The sequence below is a fragment of the Rhincodon typus genome, chromosome 5 (genome assembly GCF_021869965.1).
Source record: "Rhincodon typus isolate 14 chromosome 5, sRhiTyp1.1, whole genome shotgun sequence".
Taxonomy (NCBI): domain Eukaryota; kingdom Metazoa; phylum Chordata; class Chondrichthyes; order Orectolobiformes; family Rhincodontidae; genus Rhincodon; species Rhincodon typus.
In genome coordinates this window covers 16465765-16479714 of record NC_063336.1, presented here as the reverse complement: position 1 = coordinate 16479714, position 13950 = coordinate 16465765, and the positions used below count along the sequence as shown (strand labels likewise).

At 44.0% G+C, this 13950-nt stretch overlaps 1 protein-coding gene across 1 annotated transcript in view; it reads right to left on the bottom strand.

The window, feature by feature from the left end:
* Nucleotides 1-509: 509 nt before the first annotated feature.
* Nucleotides 510-13950, bottom strand: part of anapc1 (anaphase promoting complex subunit 1) — a 199978-nt gene continuing 186537 nt past the window's right edge. Inside the window, 2 exon segments of the mRNA XM_048596681.1 lie at nucleotides 510-875; nucleotides 2666-2800. Coding sequence (XP_048452638.1) covers nucleotides 760-875; nucleotides 2666-2800 — 251 coding nt within the window. The 3' untranslated portion in view covers nucleotides 510-759.

Sequence of the window (13950 nt, the reverse complement as noted above, 5' to 3'; positions counted from 1 at the left end):
CAGGTCATTTTGAGTTAGAATATGGAGCATGAACATATGGATAAGTTAGAGAAACGTAGAACCAGCTGACAGAAGATATGCTTTTCATAGAGTCATCAAGTTACAGAACAAACGACAACTCTGGCAATAGGTTTCTACTTTGTGATAACAGCCACAGTTTGAAAAGATAAGTGGACCTTTGGGGATATTACTGTCATTGGTAGAAGTCCCTGAATTGTTTGCTTTCAGCAGTTGCAGATATATCATCCTGCTGTGCACTAAAACAGCTGAATGATGGTGGGACAAAGTGGTCGACACTCTGAGGAAGGGTCACCGGATCTGAAATGTTAGCTCTTTTTTTTTCTTCACAGATGCTGCCAGACCTGCTGAGCTTTTCCAGCAACTTCTGTTTTTGGTCAACACTGTTTAAATTATGCTTATTGTGACAGACAAGCTGGTTTTTTTTGTGTCCGCCCTCTTTGCATGCTTGCAATGCAAATTTTATACCAAAATAAAACATCACAACCAACTGCAAAAGTAGATGTTTTTATTCACAAAGTGAGTTCCTCTTCAGTTAACATATGCACATCTAAATCCAGTTGGCAATGCACAGCAATTACTGGTGGTATTAACAGTTTGCTAACATGCTTTCCAATAATAACAACCCTAAGATACTTTAAAAAAATGTTTTAAATGATGCAGAAACAACGCCATAACTGGACAATAAAGAGACACTGATGATCTGACTGGGTCTAGAGTTGTAATAAACCCCAGTGACCATCAAACCAACATTGCTTGGGGCCTGCCGAGAATCACTGGAGCTAATCTCAGCAGAGTCTGCACTGGCAAATGCAGTTGGCTGAATTTCAGCAGGAGTTCGGAGAAGCTTGCAGTACCTAAAGAATAAAACACAAGTATAGCGTGTGTGAAAACGGGAAAGGCAGCAATTTCTAGATGTCTCTAAGTACAAAGACTCTGCTACCTAAACACTGATGTGGTATCCAATCAAAGCTTGATCTGTTCATTGATAAACTGAACCCGAAATGTTCCAGGAGCTATCTGAGGAGCATGGAGGTGTCTCAGTGAACTGGTCAACAGTTCTTCCTCAGTAGCCATCGTCAATGAATGAGTGACTAACTGCAAATTTTATTTGCTGTTTGTAGGACCTTGTTGTATGCAATTAGCTGCACAACTTTCCTACATAATAATGACTTGACTCTGAAGTTAGTTGGTTTCAAATCAATTTGAAATGTCCCAATAATGCAATGCTGCTGTATTAATAGAAACTTATATTTTCCGAACATTATTTTTGACAATGACGAGAATGGTCATCTGAAACCTAATGTCAATTGTTCGTAAGCAATCAAATTGATTTTTAATGTACCTTACATAATCTCAGGGGATTTCAAAACCAAAGTATTTCTAAAATTGTGTCATACAAAAGAAAATCACAGCCAATTATCACACAGCAAGATCCCACAAGCAGCAAGAAATTACCAGTTAATTTGATTGGCTAATAGACAAATAATGTGGATGAAGGGATTCATGTAAAACAGAATTGATCAGATATACAGAAGTGGCCTCTCTAAAAATATGGAGTTCATTGTTCAGGAACAGACAGGAAACAGTCAATGTCACAGCAGTGAGTACTCCCTAGTCTCCATTTTGAAGCAGAAAATGCTGATTCAATGGAATGATCCCTGGGAACTGATCCAAACACTGATTCTCAAACACAAAGGCCACATCACATTGACAGACACTTCACAAAGGGCTGGTACGTATGCAACTCCAAGTTTAGTGTGCAAAATGTAATTGGTGTTTTACATTTAAAGAAAGCCATTCTCGTATTTTTCTTGAATTAAGTCTCCCAGGTAATAAGTCAATAAAAAGGTGCAGGTTAATGACCATCTGAAAAGAGAAGGCCAGTTAATGCTCGAGTGGAGACCCTCAGGAGTCTTTAAATTAGTTCCAGAATTCTGATAAAATCGTAACCACCTGAAACCATAGAACCTTAGAACAGTCAAATCTGCACCAGTTTTTTGAAGTGCAATCCATTTAGTCTGACTCCTGTTATTTCTTCCTTTATTTTAATCCAAATATTCATCCACTTCTTTTGAAAGGGCTATGATTGAATCTGGATCTACTATCCTGTTGGACAGTATCTTCCAAAACTTAACGATTCACTGCGTTAAAATGGTTTTCAAGTTGCCTTTGATCTTGGTGTCAATCAAGTTATATGTGCCCCTTCTGGTTATTAACCTACCGACCATTAGCAGTTGTCAGTTATTTTTGAAACCCTTCAAGAATTTAAACGATGATGTAGAACTCTCTGTCTCTCACTCTCCAGGTGTCGGCAGATGTAATGCTGAATTACAATACTTTCCTATTTTTAATCTGCACACATGGTTTCTTAATAATTCCTCAAGCTTTCATCACCTGATTCTTATCTTACAGCCTGGAAAGAAGTCAGAGAAAAATACAGCCAAAAAAAAAATCGTGCTTCTGATTATTTAAAACAGAATTCCAATTAGTTCCACTCCATCATATTTGTACACCCGCCCTAACAGATCTGGAGATATTTTCTTTTCAATTATTCATCCAACTCCTTTCTGAATGTTCCTGTTGAATTTCTTTTGCCACCCCTTCAAGCATCACATTCCAAATCAGACTCGAGTTCGAGGCTTACCTTCAATTCCTGTAGCTGCTATCTGTTGAAGTGTAGGCACTGAATGGTAGACCAGGAAACAAGCCAGCATGCTGATTTTTGATTCCTCCACAGGCTGACCACTTAGGTAGGAATGCAATAGGACATCACCTGATGCTAGAGTTAGTAGTTTGAGGAAGAAAAGTACAAGGCTTCTTAATTCACAAGTACACATTGCACTTCTGTAAATGATTAACATTGATTTATCGTGAGTATCACATGGTTTCCATTTGTTGGTGCTATGCAATGCAGAAGACACAGCAAGCTTTTTTTTGGCCCACCTGAATGCTGTTTCCAAACTTCCCATCTCTGCACCCACATTTCAATCATTAATTTCTAATGACACTTCAATGTTGCTCTTCATAAGATGAGGAGGGCAATTTGTAATCCATTCTAAGTTGCTCCAAGCAACGAATAGTGGGGTATCTTTGTGAACAGTTGTTCTTATAACGGATTTGGCAGCTTGACCTTGTCAGAAAACATTGAGGGGGTCACACCATCCAGTGGTGGCACATGTTGGCCTGAACTGGTCAAAGGACACCAAGTTAACCAGCTGGGTTCTTAGAACAATCCGAAATCGTCTAACGTTCCAGATAATTTATTTCTTGTATCAACACACAAATTACCAGGTTCATCTAATTTAGTTTTGCACCTAGACCATGTTGAGATTGCCAAGGTGGTAATAACCTGACCATATCATTTCCCTGATGTAGCAAGAACTGCTGATGCTGGAGTCAGAGATAACACAGTGTAGAGCTGGAGGAACACAGCAGGCCAGGCAGCGTCAGCGTTCAGAGGAGCAGGAAAGGTAATATTTCGCGCAGGACCCTTCTTCAGAACCCAACCCGAAACGTCAGCTTTCTTGCTCCTCTGATGCTGCCTGGCCTGCTGTGTTGCGCCAGCTCCACACTTTGTTAACCATATCATTTCCCAGACGTTCTTACAATTTACTTAAAGACCTTTCCTTTTTCTGTGCCTCCCTCCTTTCCTATTCTTTTCCAGACACCACAAACTAGACCGTTCCCAGTTTTGAATGTTGAGGGCATTATTCATGATCAGTTCGCACTGGATCACAATGATGCAAGCAGCATGCATACCGTTCCGATCCTGGCTGAGGTCATTACTGGGCAACTCGATCCAAGTATGAAATCTAGCTCAAACAGAAACAGAAATTGCTGGAAAACCTCAGCAGCTCTTCAGAAGTTTTGAAGAAGAGTCATTGGTCCCAAAACGTTAAGTCTCCACATAAGTAATGTGTAAGAAAGGTTTGGAGCCAAGCGCAGGCAGGTGGGACAAGTTTAGTTTAGGAACATGGTTGGCATGGACTGGTTGGACTGAAGGGTCTGTTTCCGTGCTGTATGACTCTATGACCATGCTGCCAATCCTACTGAGATTTTCTGTTTTTGTTTCAGATTTCCAGCATCGCAGTACTTTTCGCTTTTTTGATGAAATCTAGCTCAACAGATCATAGTTTTTGTTCAGTTTTATCTATCATGGTGGTCTTTCACTGAAAGATAAGCACATCAGACTGCAGACTTGGATTTAACAATAAAACAGAATTTCACAAAATAAAGTAAAACAAAATAAAACAAACAAAAGCTAGCTAAATATAACACAGACTGAAAGACTTCAAAACAAAAATGGATCAAAATACAATCTCCTCCCCACACCATCTAATCAAACATTCCTGGTCTGGTAAATTCATAAATCACATCTTTTCACAAAGATAACTTATTCCCTCAACTGCTCTGAACAATATTTTTTTTAAAAAAGGAGACTATGCTTGCTTGTGACCTTCAGGCTTCCTGCAAACTGCTCTGAAGCTGTTGAACTATGTTAAAAAGCAACTTTCTGATTAGATTTTGCTACACCTAATGACTTAAATGTTCTCTCTCTCCCCCTTTGTAAATCCCCATTGTATAAACAAAATCCTATTAGCATTCCAGGCGCTCTTGTTCCCTAACACATATTGGCATGAAGCTCCAGAAAGACTGATCTAATTAACTTTTAAACTCCTACACATAAGCAAACCAATACCCATCTGTCACTAGTGTAAAATCCAAACTCTACAAAAAAATTAAATTACTTTATACAGATAGCTTTCATCATAACACTTAGTGTGTACTCTTCATTTGAGTGACTGCAGGCTCAGTTGAGAAGGACCCATGCTGGTGGCTGTGTGAGCAGTGAGCTTCTGCTCCAGCCAGGCTGCTCCTTTAGGAGATCAAAGGAGAGAGACCATGTATCTGCAGGAATAGCCTCCAAAGGGAACAGGCGGTCAACTTGTTAAGGACCTGGCCATGGGGCTGATCAAGGATTTCATGCGAATGGTCAAGGTCAGCAAATCCACCTCCTTACCCACTGGTCCATCAACTTTTCGTGTTGCTCAATGCTCCCATCACTCACCCAGCAAGAGTCCTTCGCAGCCAGAACTCAGGCTTAACATTCAGATGCTTGACCGCACCATTACACACTCACTAATGATGCCAGCCTCACACCAAAGTCTCACAGCTTACAGACAAGCCTGTATAACTTAAGAGGGGGTGATGGTGCTCTGCATGATGAGGATAGCTGTCACCAAGGCTGCTGAGTTTGGCAACATTCAGGACGCCAGTAAATTCCTTCTGTTGACCATTCACAAATTCCACCTCACCCTATAGACAAGGCTTACAAGGAAATTGGGACTAGAATAGTCAGGTGGTTGTTTTTGATAGCATGGACACGATGGATCAAAGGGCCTTTCTCTGTGCTACAGATCTCAGTGACTCCAATAGCTTTTTTACAAGCTGCAGATCGTAAGGCCAAGAACCTCTTGCTTCCCAACCCAGACAATTTCCCTCACTCTCCCTTTCTGATCTTCTTTGGATTTCAGAATTCTGAGGAATGCAAGCTAACAAGCCAATACAGTCTCATAAGGAAGGACAAGAATGACCACAGACCTCGGAGGTAGAAGCACTTTTGTTTGTTCTTATGCTCTCATCCATCAGCTCAGATCCTGGCACTGTGCATACCTCACAGGATAGTAGAGAACTCAGCACAAAGTGGTGCAGACTGAAGCCAGACTCTCAGTAGCCACAGCAGCTTAAAGTCAGCAGGCTGGGCGGGCTACAGCTGTGATGGAGCAGAGACAACTGCAAGACGAAACTTTTGCGGAACTTTTTTTTGTATCTCTGGATATGTTGTTTGATAAAGTTGCTACTGAAGGAATTATTATCCACGGTTTTTACTGCAGGACTTTGGCCAAGGGGATGCTGTGTTGGGGCGATGCCGATGAATGGGAAAATAGGGAATTGTTGAGCAATGATGGTGAAGGTATGGCATCTTCTAGGAACCCAGGTCTCAGTAAGTGGTCACAGACAAGCTCATCAAGAGTGAAGAGGCCTTAGATATCTCCTTCCTGTGATCTCTCCTTCGCTTGGTGGCAACGACCGGCTCATATGACTTCTTGACCACCTTATCCAACTTGTCCTGCTGCCTTCAAACCTATGAACATGTGCACCAAAATCCCTCTGATCCTATGTAACCTCTAGGGTTCTATCATTCAACATATACTCCATTGGATAGTTAGATCTCCCAAAACGTGTCGCCTCTCAATTTTCAGGATTAAATTCCATTCTCTACTGTTTAGCCCATCTGACCTGCAAAATTACGCTAACTACCACATTATGTTTTGAACCCATGACCCAGAGCATTAGTCTGGACCTCTAGGTTACTAGTGCAATGACACTGCCACAAAGTCACTACCATCTCTCGCGACATCGGTCTCACCAAGCAGCTAGCCACTGGGTCTTTGTGGTGGATACAGCAATACAGTTCCCAGAGTTGGTGTCGTGACTGATACCAGGATGGCATACATTCGTGCACATGATGGCTTGGACACTGTTGCACACCAACTGCACTTCATTTGATAGAATCCTTTGCAATTCCTGTAGCTCTCCTGATTTACATACGGGGCTGCAGAGGGGTCAAAGGCTAGGAATCTTGCAGTGAGTAACTCATCCCGATTCCCCAAAGCCTGTCAACCACCCACAAGGCACAAGTCAGGAGTGTGATGGAATACTCCCTACTTGCCTGGATGAGTCCATCCAAGAACACTTGACACCATCCAGGGCAAAGCAGCCCACTTGATTGTGAACATTTGTGGATGTGGTGCCAATCTCCACCATGGTAGCAGCAGTGTTTACCTCCTAGAAGATTCATGCAGACATTCACCAACATTATGACTGCAGTATGACCACTTCTATCTAGAAGGACAAGGGAAGCAGATACAAGGGAACGCCACCACCTGCAATTTCCCTTTTATGTCACTCACCATCCTGACTTGGAAATATATTGCCATTCCATCAGCGCCACCAGATCAAAATCCTGGAATTCCCTCCCTAAGGGCATTGTGAATATACCAACAACACATGGACTGCAGCTGTTCAAGAAGGCAGCTCACTACCACCTTCTCAAGGGCAACGAGGGACCGGCAATAAATGCTTGCCCACATCCCATTAAAAAATTTACAAAAAGGCAGGTACAGTCAACAACTCCCTGCACCATTGCGGATCCTGCTATTTTAGTAAAGCCACGTGTCTTCTTGCATCTCTGTATATAGAAAATGAGAACCCTCCTTTCCCTGAATACACAGTGCTTCACCATTCCCTGGATGTATCAACTGACAGCTTGCATGGGTACGTTTGCAATGTTGCTTGCTCTCATCTGGAAAAATTGAGTAGGGTAGAAGCTGAGAGGAATGGTAAACCTGAGGGCCACAGTGTCACTGTCCTCATGCTGTTGTGAAGCTACAGGTCCTGTAGAGGGAGGTGGCACACTTCTGTCACCACATCCTTGGTGAACAGCATGCACCACAGTCATTGCTCCTGGCTGAGGTGGAGGCAGGAGAAGAGTTTCCTGAAAACTCTTGGTGTATATGGGCTTATGAGGAGAGCCTCCACCACTGCCTCCCTCTGCTTGTAACCTCGGAGCCTTAGCTTCACCCCCCATCATGTCACAGACCCCTTCACAGCAGCAGCCTTTCTGCAGACAGGTCTCAAAACCCCACTTGGTCTGAGTGCAGTCACACTCCCCTCCAAATCCAGCGAGTTACCAACATCCTGGCCTAACAAACCAAAGTATATCCACAAACCGTGTGTGAGAGCAACATTAAGTCAAAAGCCTGCACACTGGAGAGATGGCCCTTGTTTAAATAGCATTGCTGAGGTCCCCTCACAGCGGTGGCTTGGCATCAGGAGCTGGCACTGTAAAATCCTCTGGGCTCCTGTTGCTAGCATCCTTCCCAATATGGGGCACAGTGCGGACCATGCTGAGGGCAGCAAGAAGAGCTGCCTTTGTCATTTTGACAGCCTGCAGCCTCCTAACCGTCAGGGACATTGGTCCTGCTGAGTGCAGTACTTTCAGAACGCAGTAACAACTGATGTTGGGTTGTCAGCCCTTGGCACATCTGATCATTGTGCCTTGGAATCTATCATGTTTCCATCTCTGTACTGAAAACCTGGAACTACAGTCATACTGACAGTTGCCTGTGTTTGACCACTCTAATCTAATTCCCGTGAACATTTGTAGATTTTCAGCTTCAGCAATAGTAAAGAAATCTTTGGAATAGAGTTTCCTGTTGGATTCTAAGACCTTCTGATGGTATCATTGTTTTGCTGCCTGTAATCCATCTCTAGAACTAGTTCCTCAGCAGGGAACCTGTGAAAACATATGTTTATTTCAGAGTTCGAGGGTTATGGGGAAGACTCATTCTTTGAAGCAGAAATGCAAAGTTCATTGGAGGTGGTTTCACTGGAGGCTCACTAGGCTGGTACCTGGAATGAGTAGTTTGTCTTAGGAGGAAAGGTTGACTTGTTTCCAACATGCCTTCTGAGGTTTTCCTGTAGACCTCAAAAGGTCAGTGTGCAGCAGCGGCTTCCAGAAGCATCCGGAACCTCCCAGCATCTGTGCAGCTCCGAGGAAACACTGTTGTTTTTGCTGGAGTTCAGGAGAGTGACAGCGGACTTGATTGAAGTGTATATGATCTCAAATAGTCTTCAAAAGGTGGATGAGGAAAGGATGCTTCCTCTTGGCGATAAGTCCAGAACCAGGGGACACGGTTTTAAAATTAGGGATCACCATTCGAGAACAGAGGCAAGAACCCTTTTTGTTTGTCAGACGGTCATGTGACTTTGGAACTCTGTCTCAGAAGGTGTTGGAGGTGGGCTCTCTGAATATTTATAAGACAGTTGCACAGATTCTTTGTCAGACAGTGGAGTCGCAGGGTTATTGGGAGTTGGGGGGGGGGGGGGGGGGGGGGGGGAAGAGAGCGTAGATCGAAATGTGATCTTATTGAATAGCACAGCAGTGTCACGGCGCCAAATGATCCACTTCTATTTTGTATATTCGCATTTAGATGGCTCAGCTCACATTGAGACAGTGCGTCTTGCAGCTCGAGAGCATGAGAAACATACTTATAGTTCAGTTTTCCTTTGTCAATGCTCTGAGGGTCAAAACTGGTCAGACCAACCGAAAAGCACGAAGCTGAAACACCACACAACCTGCTATAGGCAGCAGAATGACCAGTTGACTGTCTGGGGGTGAAGAGCTGCTGCTGGGCAGAGGGACAGGGGCTGCAATACTCAACTACATCATTGCCTCCGTTGTCAGAAGGACCGGGCCTGTACACCATAAAACTTTAGCTGACAATTGATGAATAACCACAGTGAGGACAGAAAGTGCTGGAAAAGCTGAGCAGGTCTGGCAGTACTTGTGGAGACAGAAACAGAGTTAATGCTTCAAATCCAACAGTCTCCTCAGAACAGTCTGTAGAGTTGCTGCCAGACCTGCTCAGCTTTTCCAGCACCTTGTTTTTTTTTTCAGATCCCCAGCATGTGCGGCAATTATTTCTTATTTTGCAAGTAACTACAATTTGGCTAGGGACGAAATTTTGAAACAGAAATTTGATTAAAACCAAGCTGAAGTCTTACCAGACCATAGGGCTGCTCTCTCACGACTGAGAGACAAGTGGTGGTGGTTTAACCTGAGGGTCTACACGCCTCAAGTGAAGGGTGAGATTGAAGAGGGTAGTCCTTCATGGTAACATTAGCCAGTACGGGAACTAAACCCACACTGTTGCCACCAATCTGCATCATAAATCAGTCATCCAGGCTAACTGACCCCTCCATTTAAAATGACAAGAGGCAATTTATACTCAAAATTCTTTAAGCGATCAAATTGGTGCTTTTGTACTCGTTTGTAGGATACGGATATAGCTGGCTGGCAAGCATTTATTACCTGTCCCTAGCTGCCCTTGAGAAGCTGGTGGTGAGCTGGCCTCTTGAACTGATACAGTCTATATGCTGTAAGTAGACCCACAGTGCCCTTAGGGAGGGAATTCCAGGATTTTAACCCAGTGAGAGTGAAACAACGGCAATATATTTCAAAGTCGGTATGGTGAGAATTTGTAAGGGAACTTGCAGGTGGTGGTGTTCCCATGTGCTTGTCCTTGTTTTTGTAGATGGAAGTGGCTGTGGGTTTGGAAGGCGCTGTTGAAGGATCTTTGGTGAATTGCTGCAGTGCATACTGCAGATAGTACACACTGCTGCTACTGAGTGTCGGTGGTGGAGGGAGTGGACGCTTGTGGATGTGGTGCCAGTCAAGCGGGTTGCTTTGTCCTGGATGGTGTCAAGCTTTGAGAGTTTTGTTGGAGCTGCACCCATCCTGGCAACTAGGGAGTATACTGTTGTGCGCTGTGCCTTTGGAGAGTCAGGAGGTGAGTTACTTGCCGAAGTATTCCTAGCCTCTGATGTGCTCTTGTAGCCACTGCATTTATGTGGCAAGTCCAGTTGAGTTTCTGGTCAATGATAACCTCCAGCATGTTGATGGTGGGGGGAATTCAGTGATGGTAAAACCATTGAAAGACAAGGGGCAGTGATTAGACTGTCTCTTACTGGAGATTGTCACAGCCTGGCATTTGTGTGGTGTGGATGTTACTTGTCACTTGTCAGTGTAAGCCTGGATATTGCCCAAATCTTGTTACCTTTGAACATGGACTGCTTCAGTGTCTGAGGAGTCGTGAATGGTGCTGAACATTGTGCAATCATCAGCGAACATCCCCACCTGAGCTGATGATGGAGAGAAGGTCATTGATGAAGCAGCTGAAGATGGTTGGGCCTAGGACACTACCCTGAGGAACTCCTGTACAGATGTCCTGGGGCTGAGATGACTGAATTTCAACAACCACAACCAACTTATGTGCCAGATATGACTCTAACCAGTGGAGAGTTTGACCCCTGATTCCCATTGATTCCAGTTTAGTTAGGGATGCTTAATGCCACTCTTGGACAAATGCAGACTTGATGTTAAAGGCTGTCACTCTCACCTCACCTCTGGAATTCAGCTCTTTTGTCCATGTTTGAAACAAGGCTGTAATGAGGTCAAGAGCTGAGTGGCCCTGGTGGAACCCAAACTGGGCATCGCTGAGCAGGTTATTGCTGAGGAGGTGCTGCTTGATAGCACTGTTGAAGACACATTCCATCATTTTACTAATGATCGAGAGTAGACTGATGGGGTGGTAATTGGCCGAGTTGGATTTGTCCTGCTTTCTGTGGACAGGACAGACCTGGGCAATTTTCCACATTGTCGGGTAGATGCCTGGAGCAGCTTGGCTAGGGAAGCGGCAAGTTCTGGAGCACAGGCTCTCAGTGCTATTGCCAGAATGATGCCTGGGCCCATAATGTTTGCAGCATGCAGTGTCTCCAACCGTTTCTTGATATCACGTGGAGTGAATCGAATTGGCTGAAGACTGGTATCTGTAATGCTGGGGACCACTGGAGGAGGCCAAGATGGATCATCTACTCAGCACTTCAGGCTGAAGATTGCCGCAAATGCTCCAGCCTTATCCTTTGAACTGATGTGCTGGGCTCTTCCATCATTGAGGATGGGGATATTTGTGAAGCCTCCTCATCCAATGAGCTGTTTAATTGTCAGTCACCATTCACAACTGGATGTCGCAGGACTGCCGAGTTTAGATTTTATCCATTAGTTGTAGGATGACTTAGCTCTGTCAATTACTTGCTGCTTCAGCTGTTTGGTGTGCAAGTAATCCTGTTTGGTGGCTTCACCAGGTTGACATCTCTTCTTCAGGTATGCCTGGTGCTGCTTCTGGCATACCCTCCTGTACTCACAATTGAACTAGGGTTGATCCCCTGGCTTGATGGTAATGGTTGACTGGGGGATATGCCAGGCCATGAGGTTACAGATTGTGCTGGAGTACAATTCTGTTGCTGTTGATGGCCCACAGTGCCTCATGGATGCCCAATCTTGAGTTGCTAGATCTGTGCGAAGTCTGTCACATTTAACACTGTGATAGAGCCACACAACATGATGGAGGTTGTTCTCAATGTGAAGGCGGGACTTCATCTCCACAAGGACTGTGCGGTGGTCACTCTTACTGATACTGTCACAGACAGATGCAACTGCAGCTGGCAGATTGGTAAGGATGAGGTCAAGTATGTTTTTCCCTCACCACCTGCTGCAGACCCAGGCTAGCAGCTATGTCCTTTAGGACCTGACCAGCTCGATCAGTAGTACTGCTGACGAGCTACTCTTGATGGTGGGCATTGAAATCCATCGCATAGAGTATATTTTGCATTCTTGCCACTCTCAGGGCTTCCTATGTTCAACATAGAGGAATACCGATTCATCAGCTGAGGGAGCACGGTACGAGGTAAGGAGGTTTCCTTGGCCACGTTTAACGTGAGCCATAACACTTCATAGAGTCCACAGTCAATGTTGAGGATCCCAGTGCAACCCCCTCCTGACTGTATATCACTGTGCCGGCCCCTCTGCTTGATCTATCCTGCCGATGGGACAGGACATATCCAGGGTTGGTGATGGGGGTGTCTGGGACACATGATATAGGATATGAGTATGACTGTGTCAGACTGCTACTTGACTTGTCTGTGAGACAGCTCCCCCAATTTTGGCACTAGCTCCCAGATATTAGCAAGGAGGACTTTGCAGGGTCCACAGGGCTGTTTCTGCGTTGCCTTTTATGGTGCCTCAATCAATGCCAGGTGATCCGTCCGGTTTCATTTCTTTGTTGTGACTTTGTGGCAATTGATACAGCTCAGTGGCTTGCTAGGCCAATTCAGAGGGTTTTTGAGAGTCAACCACACTGCTGGGGGTCTGGAGTCACATGTAAGCCAGACCAGGTGAAGATGACAGATTTCTTTCCCTGAAGGACATTAGTGAACCAGATGAGTTTTTCTGACAATCAACAACAGTTTCATGTCAGTAGTAGATTCTTAATTCCACATTCTTTTTTATTCAATTTAAATTCCACCATCTTCCGTAGTAGGATTCAAACCCAGGATCCCAGTACATTCGATGAGCTTCTGGATTAATAAGTTAGCAATAATACCATTAGGACATCACCGTCCACTTATGTATAATAAAAGGGTCTTTCAAAAGATACACAAATGAACTCATGGTCGTAGAATAGTATAATGAGACACATTATTCCTTTCCTTGTGGCAAACTATTTTATATTTTATCTGGGCAGTCAAATTACACATGACGCTACACAAAGGCTGCAGTTAGTAACAAATATTTCAGTATGTTTGGGCAATGCCACAAAAGCAGTAGGTGGGGTAAGGATTATTTGCTTATCAGACAAGAATCGTTCTCAGTATGTTAGCATTACTTAGCTCCATTGTCTTGCTGCATTAAATATAACATTCATGACGATACACCACAAAGAAACAACTAGTTTGTGGATTCGTCATTTCCGCTTTTAAGAATTGAATTAATTGTAGTTCTTCCCCAGTCGGAAACATGCACTACCTTTTTACACCGCTCCCCCCTACTGACCTACAGTTCAGAAGCACCAGTTGCCCTCTGCATATATTGAGTTACATCCTTGACAATGTTAGCTGGTTGAATAAGGGCAAACGATGTCATTTCTGAGCCCAGTTCTGTCCTTACCAGCAGTTCACACTAATTATGAATGAGAATCATGTAGCAAAGATGAAAGTTATTCAGTTCTTCGTTCCTGCACTAGTTCTCTGATGAAGCTAACTAATTAGTCCCGTTTCTCTTCCCTTTCCCCCTCAATTCCTTTTCCTTTCAAGCCTTTTCCCTTTTCTAAGTTACTTCACAATCTCTACCTACCACCCTTAGAGACAATGCAATCTGGGTCATCATAACTTGCCAGGTAAAAAGACTTCTCTCGTCTCGGAGATAGTAGGAACTGCAGATGCTGGAGAATCCGAGACAACAAGGTG